Below are 18,266 nucleotides of genomic sequence, written 5' to 3'. Positions count from 1 at the left end.
ACTGAAATGCGATCAACAGCACCATTGTCAAATGGAAATGCCTTTATATATATTCCATGATTGTTATGCTTAAATTATTTAGAGCAATGTTATTTTGAAGACCAGGCATCTTGGTGAATACAGGCAGAAGTATCACAATTCCCCTATATGGGAAGACCCTTTTGAACCTCAAAGCACAAAGAAGTGTGAATTTCCCACTCTAAAATATTTTCATACAGCCTCATTACAGGTACCATGAATGGAAGAAATATAAGTATGGTCAATGCTCAAATAAATTTTCCAAATAAATTAGAAGAGAGCAGAAATTAATGTGGAGGAGAGCAGCAATGCGTTCAACAGGCAACTAGCAAAATTGTCATTACATTAGAAAAAATTTTAAGTTGTCTATCTGAAGCAGCTGAAGACTATGAAGAAAATAAGTTTAAATTATGAGGGGATTAAAGACAAAAAAAGTAAAATCATCCCCAAAGGAAAGGCTAAAATTCTACCTACTTTCTCAAAGAAGCATGTCATTGATTATAAAGAAACAAAATCATTTATAAAATGAGGCCACCTTAACAGCCCATGCCCGTCAGTAATACACAAGCTTATAGATTATAGGAAGGTAAGAATGTACACATGTATAAACCCCAAAAAACCAAATTATGAATTATTAGGGTAATTTTGAATGCATAAACATAATGCGTAGAGGACACCAAATAGAATAAGAAAATGAATAGGAAGAATAAACTTGCTGCAAAATTGAGAAGTAGAAGATTTGAGCCTCACCCACATCCTCCATTTCCCATCAGTGATCCTTGTCTCCTTCCTGGCTGACTTAGCCTTGCTCATTTACAGGAAGCTTTAGCAGTCTATTTCATTTTTACTATTATTATTATTTCTCCAACTAAATAATATTCCCCGTATATTCAAGAAGACTGTGGTGAAAAGTAATAAAAATGGCTGTACTTCCATTGTGCTTTAGAAAAAACCATCGCAAGAAAAAGACAACAAATAACTGAAGCAATGGACTTAACAGTAATTTGTTAGTGAACTACTATGTGATTGACATTAAGAGGCATGATACATCTCAGAATTACTGTACTTACATTCTCGCAAAATTCCTGTTGGTCTCCAATATCTCCAGAACTCGAACCTGGAGGGACACTAGGGCTGAAGGCCATGAGATCTGCCTTGGGCGGCCCCTCCCCAGAGCACACCCGCTGCCGCCTCTGCTGCGAGTAAGACCAGCTCCCCACCGCGCTGGAGCACACCAGCGTGGGCTTCACGGGCCCGCACGCGCCCTCGCTGGGCGGTGCCGAGCACCGCAGCGCCGCGTACAGCAGCAGCGTGAGCACAAACAGGCTGGACACCGCGCAGATGGCGATGATCAGGTACACGTTCACATCCACCAGAGCGGCCTCCGCGCCAGCGGCGCCCGTCGACGCCCGCGAAGAGGCCTTGGGCGCCTGGCCGCTGTCCTCCAGCGACAGCAGCACGGTGGCCGTGGCCGTCAGCGCCGGCTCGCCGTGGTCCTTCACCAGCACCAGCAGGCGATGGCGCGGCGCGTCCGCCTCGTCCAGGGCGCGCGTCGTGCTGATCTCGCCCGTGTACAGCCCCACGCGGAACGGGCTACGCGCGCCACCCGCCGCCGGCTGCAGCTCGTACGACAGCCACGCGTTGTAGCCCGAGTCCGCGTCCACCGCGCGCACCTTCGCCACCACGTGGCCCGCGCCCACCGACCGAGCCACCAGCTGGCTCAACGCGCCCGCCCCGCCGCCCGGCCCGGGCAGCAGCAGCGCGGGCGCGTTGTCGTTCTCGTCCAGCACGAACACCTGCAGCGTCACGTTGCTGCCCAGAGGCGGCACGCCCGCGTCGTGCGCGCTCACCTGGAACTGCAGCAGCTCCAGCTCCTCGTGGTCCAGCGGCTGCAGCGCGTACACCTTGCCGCTCTCCGCGTGCACCGACACGTAGCTCGACAGCGCTCGCTCGCCCACCCGCCGCTCCACCAGCGAGTACGACACCAGCGCGTTCTCCAGCGCGTCCGCGTCCCGAGCCGACACCGTGAAGATGTGGCAGCCGGGCGGGTTGTTCTCCTTCACGAACACCGTGTACTCGGGCTGCGCGAACGCGGGCGCGTTGTCGTTCACGTCGGCCACCTCCACGGACACGCTGGCCATGGTCGACAGAGAAGGCGAGCCCCCGTCCCTCGCGATCAGTACTAGAGCATATTCCGACACTTTCTCTCGGTCCAGGGCGCTGTCCAGCACTAGCGAATAGTAATTCTTGAAGGTGGACACCAGTTTGAAGGGGACTTGGGGTGTTAGTGAGCAGGTCACCCGCGCATTGCCACCGGCGTCATGGTCGGTTACACTGATTAGAGCGATGACAGTCCCCGGTGGAGCATCCTCTGGAATAGAAAGCAACAGTGACGTCACTAGCAACTCTGGGGCATTATCGTTGATGTCCAAGACTTCTATCAAGATTGTGCAGTGACCAAACATTGGGGGGTTTCCTTTGTCAACTGCTTCTATTTGAAGTTTCCATAATTTAATTTCTTCAAAATCTATTTTTCCATTCACTTTTATTTCTCCACTGTTTGCATCTATGCGAAAAGAGGCTTCTGTATTAGAGGAGACATCAGTTGCAAAGGAATAAAGAATGTGGCCGTTTGAACCCTCGTCCAAATCCGAGGCGTTAAGTCTAATAACCAGTGTACCGTTTCTTGCATTTTCCAGTAATTTTATACGATAAACTGCTTTGTCAAACACTGGGGCGTTGTCATTTGCATCCAGCACTGTGATGTTTAACTGTACAGTGCCTGTCAGCTCAGGTTTGCCCCCATCCGTTGCTTTGAGCACCAAGAGAAGCTCTGAAGTGACTTCCCTGTCTAAAGGTTTTTTTAGTACTAGTTCGAGCGGTGTTACCTGCTCGTCGTTGGTCGGTACTTCCAGAGAGAAATACTCATTGGGGCTCAGTCTGTAAGTCAGCAGAGCGTTGGCCCCGATATCTGCATCGGAGGCGCCCTCTAGTGAAAAATGAGAGTCAAGAGGCCTAGTTTCGGAAATAAAGAGATTTTTGTGGGTCGCTGGGAATACAGGCGGATTGTCGTTAATATCCTTTATTTCCACCTCCACATGGAACACCTGCAGCGGCCGGTCCACGATCACCTCCAGGTGGATGCTGCACTCCGCGCTCCGCCCGCACAGCTCCTCCCGGTCGATCCGAGAATTCACAAACAAAATGCCATTCTGCAGGTTTACCTCCAGAAGGTCCCCGCGGCCTTTGGACGCCACCCGGAACAGACGCGGCACCAGCTCCACCAGCTCCAGCCCCAGGTCCTGGGCGATGCGGCCCACGAAGCTGCCGTGTTTGGCTTCCTCGGGGACCGAATAATGGACCGGGCTGCTCCCTGTCTCCCAGGCTGCGAGGAGCAGAAGCGAGTGAAGCAGGAGCCAGGCTCCCTGCCCCTCTGGTCCTGAAGTTAACATCATGACTCGCTTCTGGTTAGTAAATAAACACTTCATGAGTAGAAATATGTAGTCCTTTTGAGACCTTCCTTCTGAGTCTTTGTTCCTGATATCCCAGCTGATCTTAACAATATGGGTGTGTTTATAGTCTATAAAGCACCGGAACAGTGGCGAGCCTTTCTGGTGCGAGAATAATCGTTATTTATTTATTTTTTTTCCGGTTAAAACAATCCTCTCCTTGGAGAACAACGACATCCTGTGGCTTAAAGTGGAAGTGTGTTTATCGTTTGTACTTTCACTTATATTGCTTCTTTCGTGATTCCTTCATATTGGTCCATTGTGTGTGTGTGTAATTTTAATTCTTTCATTATATATTCTTTGTGTGTGACCACTAGCTCTTTAAAGGTGGTTCGGTTTTACAAATTAGAATTCCAAGAAGAGTTTTATCTTGGATATGGGTATCTAAGAGAACATATTAGAGCGCTATGTTATGTATATGAACAAGAAAAAAATCCATATATGTAGGTTATTAGCAATACAGTTTTTTAGACTTTTAGAAATAGATTTTTGAATGGCTCCTTATTAAGTTTACTCCATTGCTAACACTCTATAATGTTCTATTGCTTAATATTTATACTATGTAAATTATTCTAAACATTTAGTCCAATTGTGTAGAGGATAACTCAAAATACCAGTTCTCTAAGTTACCATCTCAACTTGAGGCTGTTTCAAACCCATGCTCATATGCAAGCTACTTATCAGTTTGTCCAAAAAACGTATTTGCTTCGATGTTAATGAATTTACCAAGTACTGACTCCTGGAAATACAAAACATATTTACCTTTGTCTCATTTAAAAGTTTTTTTTTTCAATTACTGTATGTGCTCAGGGTGAATGCTGTAGTTTCCAACCTGAAGGACAGTGTAAATTTGCATTATATTCATTGCTATTTGTAAAAGTAATCTCTTTCTACTCCCCACCAAAAAAAACCCACTGATGAGGAATTCAAGTTATATTTGTCACTTTGTTTATACCCATTCTATTCCAGAATGGGTTTAAGGAGGTTAGGGTATCAAGAGTATTCTAAATCTTATTTAATCACTCAATTTTATTTTCTTGTTTTACTCAAATTTTTTTAAATGCTGAAATTTGCATAATTATTGATTGCAATAAAGTTTATCAGTGTTGTCTTAGAAAAATACTTTAATCCTGAATTTCCCTACTAAAAAAAATTATAAATGTTTACCCAAGGAAATCTTAGATTTTATGTAATAGCTACAGTCTTTATTTTAAACACATTTTAAAATAGTGATTCAATAATTAAATCTATGCCAAAGATTTACAGTTCTAACTACAGCTAGTTCTTTTATTAATTGTGGAAGCCATAAATTCAAGACCAACATATTTACCTAAAGAAGAGAAGGAAAAATTTTAGCACATGGGGGTGGCTAAATTTGAGAAAAAGACATGACTAGGAAATAAACCTCCTCATGTTTGCTGATTGAAATACTTCATTCCCTTTAGGAACGACTCCATGCTGTAGGTCCATTCTATTTTTGCTTTTAAGAATCCCTTCAGGGCTTCCCTGGTGGCACAGTGGTTGAGAGTCTGCCTGCCAGCCAATGCAGGGGACTCGGGTTCGTGCCCCGGTCCGGGAAGATCCCACATGCTGCGGAGCGGTTGGGCCCGCAAACCATGGCCGCTGAGCCTGCGCGTCCAGGGCAAAAAAAACCCAAAAAGAATTCCTTCACTAATTAAGTACATATGAGAGATAGTTTTTAAAGCTCCTACGTTCCAAGGCTATCATATAGCTAATTACTACAGTATACCAATAAACCTATGGGTTCATTACTCTTTTCCCCCCCCCCCACCATGCAGCATGTGGGATCTTAGTTCCCCAATCTGGGATCAAACTCCTCACCCCCTACAGTGGAAGCGCAGAGTTTTAACCACTGGACCACTAGGGAAGTCCCTCTCACCTTGAAACAAGGTATCACAAATACTATGCTGCCAAGAGCAAAGGAATATTCATGATTAGTCTCATTTTAATGCCATCTAATAAAGAGCGTGTTAAATATGTTTATAAAAATAAGAAGTTTTAAAAGAAATGGGCTAACTCCTTTTTTTGTCAAGAATGTTAAAAGCAATCCTTGATTTGGGAAAATATATGGTTTCATCCTAAAATTTCAGTCATTCTGAATTGAATTAAACTGTCTACAAAGGTTTTTTAAAATATTTATGTTAATAACAGAGCCAGTGGCAGACATTATCCGACTAAACTCAGTAAAAAAAAAAAAAAAAAAGTAAAAAACTGAAATAAAAATTCAAAAAAACATTTAAAATTCAAAACACTTAATTTAATTCCATAGATTAGGACTTTTTAAAATGGTAATCTTCCAGTCTACATAATCTACTATTAAGAATAAAGTGTAGGGCTTCCCTGGTGGCGCAGTGGTTGAGAGTCCGCCTGCCAATGCAGGGAACACGGGTTCGTGCCCCGGTCTGGGAGGATCCCACATGCCGCGGAGCGGCTGGGCCCGTGAGCCATGGTCGCTGAGCCTGCGCGTCCGGAGCCTGTGCTCCGCAACGGGAGAGGCCACAATAGTGAGAGGCCCGCGTACCACCAAAAAAAAAAAAAAAGAATGAAGTGTAAACACTGAAGTTACAGTATGCATTATGTTATGTTGCACTACACATTCTGTACTTAGGGAGCAAAAACCACACTTTCATCGTGAAGGAAATTGATCGTAGCAGGTTTTTGTTACTGTAGCAAGGTTATTTCAATTTTTAGATTTAAAAATTAAATAAAATTATAAAGTACTAATCTAACAAATATTTTTAAATAAAAAATAGTTTATGAAAAAATAAAAACCTTCAACTGACATCAAATATTTATATTGGAAAATATAAATGAATTGAGAAAAATGGCATATATTAAAAATTGAAGTATTGAGCAAAAGTTGATGCACAAGGTACTGTATATAGAATATAAAGTGAACTTTTAGAATAAACTATATTACAAATGGAATTACTAAGGAATATTTGAGGAATTATATAAATACATGGTATTTAGACAAAGAATGAAGGTATTCCAAGATACATATTTGAGGGGGGAAGCGGTGAAATAAAATATTCACAAAGCAAACTATAAAAATTGAAAAGCAATAACCCACCTTGCTAGAGTGGTTGCCTCCAGTAGACTGTTCTTCCCCTTCTACGTCTGGTAGTGGACACGGCGTAAGACTGGGGCTGAAGGCCATGAGATCTGCCTTGGGCGGCCCCTCCCCAGAGCACACCCGCTGCCGCCTCTGCTGCGAGTAAGACCAGCTCCCCACCGCGCTGGAGTACACCAGCGTGGGCTTCCCGGGCCCGCACGCGCCCTCGCTGGGTGGCGCCGAGCACCGCAGCGCCGTGTACAGCAGCAGCGTGAGCACCAACAGGCTGGACACCGCGCAGATGGCGATGATCAGGTACACGTTCACATCCACCAGAGCGGCCTCCGCGCCAGCGGCGCCCGTCGACGCCCGCGAAGAGGCCTTGGGCGCCTGGCCGCTGTCCTCCAGCGACAGCAGCACGGTGGCCGTGGCCGTCAGCGCCGGCTCGCCGTGGTCCTTCACCAGCACCAGCAGGCGATGGCGCGGCGCGTCCGCCTCGTCCAGGGCGCGCGTCGTGCTGATCTCGCCCGTGTACAGCCCCACGCGGAACGGGCTGTGCGCGCCACCCGCCACCGGCTGCAGCTCGTACGACAGCCACGCGTTGTAGCCCGAGTCCGCGTCCACCGCGCGCACCTTCGCCACCACGTGGCCCGCGCCCACCGACCGAGCCACCAGCTGGCTCAGCGCGCCCGCCCCGCCGCCCGGCCCGGGCAGCAGCAGCGCGGGCACGTTGTCGTTCTCGTCCAGCACGAACACCTGCAGCGTCACGTTGCTGCCCAGAGGCGGCACGCCCGCGTCGTGCGCGCTCACCTGGAACTGCAGCAGCTCCAGCTCCTCGTGGTCCAGCGGCTGCAGCGCGTACACCTTGCCGCTCTCCGCGTGCACCGACACGTAGCTCGACAGCGCTCGCTCGCCCACCCGCCGCTCCACCAGCGAGTAGGACACCAGCGCGTTCTCCTGCGCGTCCGCGTCCCGCGCCGACACCGTGAAGATGTGGCAGCCAGGCGGGTTGTTCTCCTTCACGAACACCGTGTACTCGGGCTGCGCGAACGCGGGCGCGTTGTCGTTCACGTCGGCCACCTCCACGGACACGCTGGCTGTGGCCGACAGGGAAGGCGAGCCCCCGTCCCGCGCTGTCACCACCACCTCATAGTTCTCCAAGGTCTCGCGGTCCAGGGCGCTGTCCAGCACCATCGAATAGTAATTCTTGAAGGTGGACACCAGTTTGAAGGGGACATGAGGTGTTAATGTGCAGGTCACCTGCCCGTTGGCGCCAGAGTCACGGTCGGACACGCTGATTAAGGCGATGACGGTGCCCACCTGAGCGTCCTCTCGCACCGGAAGAGCCAAAGAAGTGACAACCACCTCAGGTGAATTATCGTTTTCATCCAGGATTTCCACTAGGACAGTGCAGTGACCAACCATAGGTGGGTTTCCTTTATCTGTAACATCTACATGAATTTCGTAAGTATTACTATCCTCAAAGTCAATAGCATCGTTTACTCTTATTTCTCCTGTGCTTTCATTCATTAGAAATTTCCTTCTTGTGCTGGGTGGGACCAAAGAGCTAAATGAATATATTATTTCCTTATTTATCCCTTCATCCACATCAGAAGCATTTAGCCAGATGACTAACGTTTGGTTCGCTGAATTTTCATACATCTTAACTTCATAAACGGATCGGTCAAATAGAGGTGCATTATCATTGGCGTCTAACACCAGGATCAGCAGAGTAACAAATCCCGTCAGTTCGGGTTTGCCTCCATCAGTTGCCGTTAATAACAACTGAAGCTGAGGATTTTCTTCACGATCCAGCAGTTTTCGTAGAACAAGCACTGGAAATTTGCCTTTGTCCTTTTTGTTTATAATATCAAGAGTGAAAAAGTCATTTGGACTGAGTCTGTAAGTAAGCACTGCGTTCTCTCCGATATCCACATCAGATGCCCCTTCTAGAGGAAATCGAGAGTCAAGCGGTCGAGATTCATAAATTGAGAGCTTTTGTTCTGAGACAGAGAAGACCGGCGGGTTGTCATTAATGTCCTTCACCTCCACCTCCACATGGAACACCTGCAGCGGCCGGTCCACGATCACCTCCAGGTGGATGCTGCACTCCGCGCTCCGCCCGCACAGCTCCTCCCGGTCGATCCGAGAATTCACAAACAAAATGCCATTCTGCAGATTTACCTCCAGAAGGTCCCCGCGGCCTTTGGACGCCACCCGGAACAGGCGCGGCACCAGCTCCGCCAGCTCCAGCCCCAGGTCCTGGGCGATGCGGCCCACGAAGGTGCCGTGTTTGGCTTCCTCCGGGAGCGAGTAATGGACCTGGCTGCTCCCTGTCTCCCAGGCTGCAATGAGCAGAAACGAGAGAAGCAGGCGCTGGGTTCTCTGCCTGATAGGTCTGTAGACCAACATCATAACTTTCTCCTGTTTTACAAATCAGTGACTCGGCGTCCAGAACACACCCACCGCTCCGATTTTTTCTATTCGATTTCTTGCATCCAATTTTATTGAAATGGCTGAGATCTCCGAATGTAGCTCTTTCCTAGTCCTTGAGAAACAGGATCATGCCTTTGTTCTGAAAAGCCATTTTGTGGAAGACAGCGACACCCGGTGGCTTAATGTGTAAGTACAATTCCATGAGTTTAACAACTCTTGTTCCTATCTTTTCATTCTATTTTCATATATTTGGGTCTCCATGGACTTTCCAAGACTCACATTACGTTTCTTTTGTATATAATAATAATCATTGTCGATACGTAGTGCCGCATTTTTCTTAAGTGGAAAATCACAGAGAAGTAATTCCTTCCCTAACCATGATTGTCTTTAGCTGAAATTGAAAACACGCTTAATATTTGTATAATACTGAGTGTACTAGCATTTTGTTGGATAACAAATTTAAGTCTCTTCAACTTCTAAACCTTAATTCACTTCTCCTTGTCATTATTTTGATATTAAATAAACCTTATTTAGACACTAATCTCAAGCATCAGTTCTCTGTGAGGTATTTGCAACTTCTAAATGCCAATCATCACTAGAATGTAGAGAGATCACAGGCTTCAACATCAGAAATTCCTCTCTTCTGATTCCTAGTTTCCAACTTGCTAGTGTGTGACTTGGGGAAAATAATTTAACCTATCTCCGTCTCGGTTTTCACTTTCATAACATTCATAACATATTAATAATAATATGGTAGTTGCATGAACTATGATATATTAAGTGCCTAGTATAATACCTCAAGGAGAGTGAGTGCTTCATAAATGGCAGTTGTTCTCAGGGCTCACTTTAGCCACGTTAGTTTCATAATGCTCAAGACCAAAATTGGCTCTTTGGATAAAATGATTACCTATAGAATGGCGTCACCCTATAAAGCCTTTACTTATTGCTGCTGCACAGGCTGAGTGGTGTTCCTGTCTTTAAGAAGACAGAAAAGTGCTTTTATTGAGAAATTGGTTATACAGGGGAAGTTTCACTTTTTTATACACATCTCACATGGACAAAAAGAATCTTAATTTTGATTCAAAATAATTAAAAATTTATGATTTCCAATTTCAGAGACAACTAATTTCATCTTTGTTATATTTATGTTTTTCAAATACCCCAAATATACAGTTTTGGCATTATCTAATAATTTTATAAGTGTCAAAGTTTTTCATCACCTGCAGTAAAAAATACTTTCTCTCTCTCAAAATTCTTGGAATCAAATATTCAGTAACTGAAATTCTCCATTAATATATCTATGGTGGACTTCCTGGGTGGTCCAGTGGTTAAGACTCCACGCTTACAGTGAAGGGGGTCCGGGTTCAATCCCTGGTCGGGGAACTAAGATCCTGTATGCCTCGCGGTGCAGGCAATATACTATACTATATGCTACTGATAAAAGTTGAAGTTTCTCTTTTTCAAAAAAAAGGAAAACTGGGCTTCCCTGGTGGCGCAGCAGTTGAGAGTCCACCTGCCGATGCAGGGGACACAGGTTCTTGCCCCAGTCCGGGAAGATCCCACATGCGCCGGAGCGGCTGGGCCCGTGAGCCATGGCCGCTGAGCCTGTGCGTCCGGAGCCTGTGCTCCGCAACGGGAGAGGCCACAACAGTGAGAGGCCCGCGTACCGAAAAAAAAAAAAAAAAAAAGGAAAACTTACTGATGGGAGGTTTTGTCTTATCCAAAGGTTAATTTCTTACTTTAATTATTTTTTTAAAGAAATCAATAATTTTGAACTCTGAAAAATAGAACATTTATAGAATAAATAAGAAAATTTACAGGAATGAGGGTCACCTGATTCATCGATGTATGTGTGCTTCTAACTTCTGTTTTTATACTTCTCTACTCCTTTAGAATGATTTTAGGGTCAAAGTCTATTCATATTCTGATTTTAAGGGTTACTTTTCTTATACAGCATGAATTAAAATGTAATGAGTTAATCTATCCACCCACAATAGCAATGTTCAGTGTAAGCTACTATCTGGAGTCTAAAAATAAGTTTATCATTGATTAATCATCTCAACACAAGGCAATGATATAAACTAAATTCCATTGCTGTTAATGAGCATTTTTAACCAGGTAATAACATAAATGCCCCAATACAAATCTCCAATAATGAATGAAAAGTAGTGTAGTTAAATTATATCCTGTCAAATAATAGGAACTTGCTTTGCCAAGCAACTCAGTAGGGCTATAGCCTCTAAAACTTCAGTTGGATAAGAATCACCTGGAATGCTTATTAAAAGGCAAATTTGCCAATACCTCTTATTTCAGAAACTTGAGGTGGTGTCTGGGAAGCAGAATGTTCAATAAGGACCCCAGATATTGCTAAAGCAGTTAGCATTGTCAGGCCTGAGGATAGGCTGACCATAAAAACCAGTTTGTCTGAAATATGCTCTATGTTTGTCTGTGGTCTTGTATACATTTGTATAGTGCCCCTTTCACTCTCAAAAGTGTCTGAGATCGAGTCATAACTTAGTTAGCCCTATCTAGAAACTACAGTTAACAGAATGGCATAGGGGAGCTTCATTATTGGTCTCATGATTCTGGCTTGAATTGAGCAATGAAGTGTCTTCCAAGCTCTCACCTCTCTATTTTGGACTTCCCAGCTGTTTTTAATCCTGAATTTCCTGAATCCCAGTGTGCTCATGCTTCCTGATGACCCAAAAGATAAATTCATTACTAAGATGTTCACTGATCTTCTGAAAATTTGCATACAATGATAGCCCATATTCTGGGAGAGAATAAAGATTAGTATAAGGGACTATATTACCAATTATATCAATGCAGCCATCAATAATAAAGAGTAAAATGTTTAATTATAAAATATGTAGTAAGTACTTAATGAATAATACTAGTTCTAAGATACTAGAGGAACGGTGGCAGTTTTTTGGGGCGGAAGCAAATGACACTTCTAGCATCCCTTAATCCATATAACATAATCAAATACCTGGGCCCAAGTACAAGTGGCATATGGAACCTGAAAAAGTACAAGGACAGAGATATTTGAAGGTATAAGTCTGGATTTAAGGTGAGTTGTGCCAACAGACATAGGTTTTATGACAAGAGTTCAGAGAATATTCAAGTTTTGCAAGAAATAAAATGGGAAAAAATAGATTGCTTTGTAGCATAAACCAAACATGTGTCGTTTGGAGAGAAACAAAGTACTGAAATATTTAAGTGATTTTTACTTGCAAGTGCCCGGTTACATTGTGGCTCTATTCTCAAGTCCACTCTGACTTGCTCTGTTGAATTTTCAATTAAGAAATGCCTTGTAAAATACCTGACATGATAAAAAATAAAATAAAACCCCTGAGTAGAAATATAAAACACATTACAAAAATGCAATGTAAGAATAAAGGAAGTTTTTAAGATATAAATTAGAAAAACAAAACGAATGCTTGGACTAAAGATAGAGTGTGGAGAACCACCAATTTGAAACTTGCAAACCATAATCCAGGAAATGTAAGTTTAGCTTGTAGTGACTTTAAAGGTGCACAATCTCATCTCCAGATTTCTGTCTTTTGGAATACTGAGAGAAAAAGTAAATCCTCATGTAAACTGGTCAAGTTCCAGACAACAATTTCAAGAGAATTCAAAGTATGAAATATGGGTATATCTTTAATGCCCCAGCATTATATTACTAACAGAAAATTTCAATAAAAGGAGAAAGTCTTCTTCAGGAAAGAAAGTACCTTTCAGGAAGTATTTTCTTCAATATCAGATAAAACATGAATTTCAAAAAAATTTCTATGCGTAGAAAAGATTCTCAATCAACATTTTCTTATGATCTACACTGTCAGACAATGTAAAGAAACATATTTTGAACAAATGGGAATAAGAGTTATATTTGAAACAATTATTGTCAACATTAAATTCCTAAAGTAAAGCAACTGTTTTCTAGGTATATTGGAAGTTGCTTATTGAAGTTACAGACACTAACTAGTGCTGACCGCCGTGTCTCCAGAAAGGTAGGAAACTATAAGTTGACAAGGTAAGAGTGACTGCATATTATCTGCTATGGGGTTGTTTAAAAACAATATAATTAGACTAAACTACCATGCTTACTTTAGAAATAAATTATCATTTCATAGAGTGGTGTTGCAGTTAATGTGTAATGACTAAATTTGTTTTCACCTAATAGTTTTCAGGTCGGTGGCAGCAATTAATCAGGAATTCAATATGACTCCCACAACAGGTTTTTAAATAAAATGGATTCAGCTCTAATAAATGTCTGTTCAGTGTATGGTTTGTAATAATTCTCAACTAGAAGTCGAAGCAAAAGTCAGTTACAAAGTTAAGGTTCACTTTCCGGAAATAAAATTAAACATACTGGCAGAACTAGAAAAAATTGGATAAAAATTATTTAAAGTATCTTATAGGATAATTAAAATATTTTGCAAGACTAAATGAATACATACATAAAAAAACAAAATATTAGAGCAACCCACCTTCCCAGAGGAGTCCAAAGAAGCTTGTGGGTCTCCAGTTCCATCTACAGATCCAGGACACGGAGGTAGGCTGGGGCTGAAGGCCATGAGATCTGCCTTGGGCGGCCCCTCCGCAGAGCACACCCGCTGCCGCCTCTGCTGCGAGTAAGACCAGCTCCCCACCGCGCTGGAGCACACCAGCGTGGGCTTCCCGGGCCCGCACGCGCCCTGGCTGGGCGGCGCCGAGCACCGCAGCGCCGCGTACAGCAGCAGCGTGAGCACCAACAGGCTGGACACCGCACAGATGGCGATGATCAGGTACACGTTCACATCCACCAGAGCGGCCTCCGCGCCAGCGGCGCCCGTCGACGCCCGCGAAGAGGCCTTGGGCGCCTGGCCGCTGTCCTCCAGCGACAGCAGCACGGTGGCCGTGGCCGTCAGCGCCGGCTCGCCGTGGTCCTTCACCAGCACCAGCAGGCGATGGCGCGGCGCGTCCGCCTCGTCCAGGGCGCGCGTCGTGCTGATCTCGCCCGTGTACAGCCCCACGCGGAACGGGCTGTGCGCGCCACCCGCCACCGGCTGCAGCTCGTACGACAGCCACGCGTTGTAGCCCGAGTCCGCGTCCACCGCGCGCACCTTCGCCACCACGTGGCCCGCGCCCACCGACTGAGCCACCAGCTGGCTCAGTGCGCCCGCCCCGCCGCCCGGCCCGGGCAGCAGCAGCGCGGGCGCGTTATCGTTCTCGTCCAGCACGAACACCTGCAGCGTCACGTTGCTGCCCAGAGGCGGCACGCCCGCGTCGCGCGCGCTCACCTGGAACTGCAGCAGCTCCAGCTCCTCGTGGTCCAGCGGCTGCAGCGCGTACACCTTGCCGCTCTCCGCGTGCACCGACACGTAGCTCGACAGCGCTCGCTCGCCCACCCGCCGCTCCACCAGCGAGTAGGACACCAGCGCGTTCTCCAGCGCGTCCGCGTCCCGAGCCGACACCGTGAAGATGTGGCAGCCGGGCGGGTTGTTCTCCTTCACGAACACCGTGTACTCGGGGTGCGCGAACGCGGGCGCGTTGTCGTTCACGTCGGCCACCTCCACGGACACGCTGGCTGTGGCCGACAGCGAAGGCGAGCCCCCGTCCCTCGCGGTCACCACCACTTCATAGTTTGCCACCCTCTCGCGATCCAGGGCGCTGTCCAGCACCAGCGAGTAGTAATTCTTGAAGGTGGACACCAGTTTGAAGGGGACATGAGGCATCACGGAACAGGTCACCTGTCCATTTGCACCTTCGTCTCGGTCAATAACGCTGATCAGGGCAATGATTGTCCCCAGCTGTGCGTCCTCTTTGACAGGGAGCCAGAGCGTTTTGATAATCAACTCTGGAGCAAAGTCGTTAGTGTCCACAACTTCCACAAGAACTGTACAGTGACCAGCCAGGGGTGGGAGGCCTTTATCGATCGCCTCTACTGGAATTTTGTAGGCTTTACTTTCTTCAAAATCTATATGTCCTGTTACTATAATCTTCCCACTTAGGGGGTCTATGTAGAACTTAAATTTTATATCTGGAGAAACGTCACTAGAGAATGAGTAAATAATATCCCCATTCAAGCCTTCGTCTAAATCTGAGGCGTTAAGTTTAATTACGAACGTTGCATTGGGAACGTTTTCTGGTAATTTCACTGCATAGAGTGTTCTGTCGAAAGCTGGGGCGTTGTCATTGGCGTCCAGCACTTTGACGAGTAACTGAACTGTGCCAGTCAGCTCAGGCTTGCCTCTGTCAGTGGCCGTGAGCACTAAATGAAGTTCCGGAGATTCTTCCCTGTCTAAAGGTTTTCGTAATACAAGTCCCAGAGGCTTTACCTGTTGGTCGGTGGTTGGTACGTCCAGAGAGAAATACTCATTGGAACTCAGCCTGTAAGTCAACAGAGCGTTCTCCCCGATATCTGCATCGGAGGCGCCCTCTAGTGGAAACCGAGAGTCAAGCGGCCTGGATTCCGCGATAAACAGATTCCTTTGTGTTCCGGGGAACACAGGAGGATTGTCGTTAATGTCCTTCACCTCCACCTCCACGTGGAACACCTGCAGCGGCCGGTCCACGATCACCTCCAGGTGGATGCTGCACTCCGCGCTCCGCCCGCACAGCTCCTCCCGGTCGATCCGAGAATTCACAAACAAAACGCCATTCTGCAGATTTACCTCCAGAAGGTCCCCGCGGCCTTTGGAATCCAACTGGAACAAGCGGGGCACAAGCTCCGCCAGCTCCAGCCTTAGGTCCTGGGCGATGTGGCCCACGAAGGTGCCGTGTTTGACCTCCTCCTGGACTGAGTAGTGGACCTGGCTGCTCCCGGTCTCCCAGGCTGTGAGAATGATAAACAGTAGCAGTAGATCCCGGTCCCCTTGGTCGCCTCGACTTGAGTACAACATTTCAAATACTCGATCTTTTTTATAGTTAGCGAAAAATTTTTCAAAACTAGGGGAAATCTTCTGATTCCTTCAGTCCCATCCTGCTGTGTTCGTCACTGTTCTGCTCTAGGAGACTATAAAAGACCGGACTGTCTTTCCAAAGCCTAAAAGATGGCTTTGAATCAGAGAATTTCTCAGCCGAGAGTGACATCACGTGGCCCCAAAAGTAAGTACATATTCTATGAATAAACATTTCGCCATTATCTTGCAAAGTTTTGTTTCATTCTCTGAATTTTTTCTTAATCGTTGATGAAATAGAGAAGGACATTTCTCTTGTTGGAAGCATTCATGTGAAATAAGTGCAGCTAAATGTTTAGTATAAACCAAAACTGTGGCTTTCTGTTACCTGAGGAAACTAAACTCTCCACACAATTTAAAAATAATCACAGAAATGAAGTGAGAATTAAAATGATCAGTTAAACAACCAGGGATTTTAAACTGGAAAATTCTTTTGTTCTGTAATTCAGGATCTCCCACATACGTAGACTTAGGATTCTGCCTAGAAGAATTCGATGACTCACTGTTCCTAGGGTCTCTAGGAGACCAGAAATCTACTGATGAAAAAGAAACTTGCTCATGTCTGAAAAAAAATAAATCTAGAAAACTGAGCAACAAATTGAAGTATTTTCTTAAGTAATTTTATGAATTGAATATATGTAAAATATTTTAATATAAGTAAGAATTTGCTTTAATATATTTTGTAGGGGGAAACTAGTCTATATTTTTCTTTTTATTAGAATTAATGTGATTTCTTTTCAGAAATGTGTTGCATTCCTATATCTATATAGTTGCATTTTTCCAAGCCTTAATACTTATGAATATCTTTTTACAATCCCCAATATAGTTTACATTATGTCTTTTCATAATACATACATTTTAATTTCATTATTGTTCATCCTTAGTACTTAGGACAATTTCTGTTTTTAAAGTTATGCTTGGGATTTTTCCTTCTTAGTATCTATTTAACAAGGAAAGCTCATTTGTGAACTACTCTCATTCTAAACTGCAAGTAGATTAATTACATCTAGATTTTAGTGCTTTTCAAGAGCAAAGGCAAAATTATCAGTTTATGGTACCATTAATGCTCCTGTATATCTATCTTTTCTTTCATATTCTTACAGCTACCTGCCTAAGAAACGTTTTTAACTAATTGCTGCTATCCTTCATTATTGCAGTAGCTTCCTAGATTGTCTTTCCATCCAATCTTCTGAAACACGGTGTTGAATTTTTTTGCTCAAGATCTTTTGATAGTTCCCAATTTACTTCTGAAGAATCCAAATTCTTTAATCTACTACTCAAAGTTACTTAGTCTAGTACTCAGAATCAAGAGATATTTTCATATTACTTTTTCTGACTTTATTCTATGTGAACCATATGTTTTAACCACAGTGGACTATTCCGTGTTTCCAGTCATATAGAGGCTTTTGTGTGTCTTCAAGTTTGCTTAATTTTCTCCTTCACAGAATTATTCATTATTCTCAATATTCTCTCAGGGTAACTTACCCTTTTAAAAACCATTGAAAACACCATGCCTCTTCAAGTGTTCCTTCAGAAAGACAAATAGGGAGTGATTTTCTTTCAACCCCAGCTTTGCTTTTGGGCCTGTTATAGTATCTTGTCTTTCATTGTATGACCCATATATTTATTTTATCTCAAACATTTTGATGTCAGAGGCTGGGTTTTGATAATTCAGTGGTCCCTGGCATGCTAACATGGTCTTGGAATCCCCTAAGGGTCCTACTAATGATTAATGAAGACTGATGACTATATTTTAAAAGTTATTCTATAACACTTTCTATATAAATGGTCTACTTCCATGGTTAACAGGCAGTAACTACTACTAACTTTTAAATCGTCATCAAAACATACTGTGTACTTATTTTTGAGGAAGGGAAAACACCATTAATGGAAAAGAACAAAGATTTCAAACACCTACTCAGACCTCTAAATGATCTGAAGCAACTTATAAGTATGAAAAAAGACATCACTGTCAACACAAGATAGTCTAAACTTTCCTTGAGAAGACTTTATCTAACTAAATTTCTAGATTCCAAAAGGTTTTCCACATCCACAATGGTAATTGGACTTCCCAAAACTGGTGAAACTGACTTTTAGATGAGTTTTTTAATTCTATCACAAAGAATTCAAAATATTGACACATTGTAGGTTAACCTGAAAATAACTTCACAAAAGATAACTTTTACATAAAATAAGAGTAATATAGAAGGCCATAATGACTTTCTAACATTTTAGTTTTTCTTTTTCCAGTTATTAACTCCTTGAACTCTTTTGAATAATAACTAA

At 44.3% G+C, this 18,266-nt stretch overlaps 1 protein-coding gene across 11 annotated transcripts in view; it reads right to left on the bottom strand.

Annotated features, from left to right (window-relative positions):
• Positions 1 to 18,266, bottom strand: part of LOC115849874 (protocadherin alpha-C2) — a 171,868-nt gene that overhangs the window by 109,148 nt on the left and 44,454 nt on the right. The window contains exons 1-2 of one of the 11 annotated variants that reach the window (XM_060296313.1): positions 13,530 to 16,548; positions 2,211 to 2,389 (exon numbers count right to left, since the gene is read on the bottom strand). The exons of 5 other annotated variants lie outside the window; for them this stretch is intronic. In XM_060296313.1, coding sequence (XP_060152296.1) covers positions 2,357 to 2,389; positions 13,530 to 15,923 — 2,427 coding nt within the window. In that variant the 5' untranslated portion in view covers positions 15,924 to 16,548 and the 3' untranslated portion in view covers positions 2,211 to 2,356. Of the gene's footprint in view, positions 1 to 1,088; positions 3,646 to 6,621; positions 9,218 to 13,529; positions 16,549 to 18,266 lie in introns of those variants that run through there. 5 more of the 11 variants (XM_060296310.1, XM_060296312.1, XM_060296308.1 and 2 more) reach the window with 5 other exon arrangements.

This window comes from Globicephala melas, chromosome 3, assembly GCF_963455315.2.
Source record: "Globicephala melas chromosome 3, mGloMel1.2, whole genome shotgun sequence".
NCBI classification, from domain to species: Eukaryota; Metazoa; Chordata; class Mammalia; order Artiodactyla; family Delphinidae; genus Globicephala; species Globicephala melas.
Note: the sequence above shows the minus strand (reverse complement) of the source record. Positions and strands in the feature narration are given on the sequence as shown.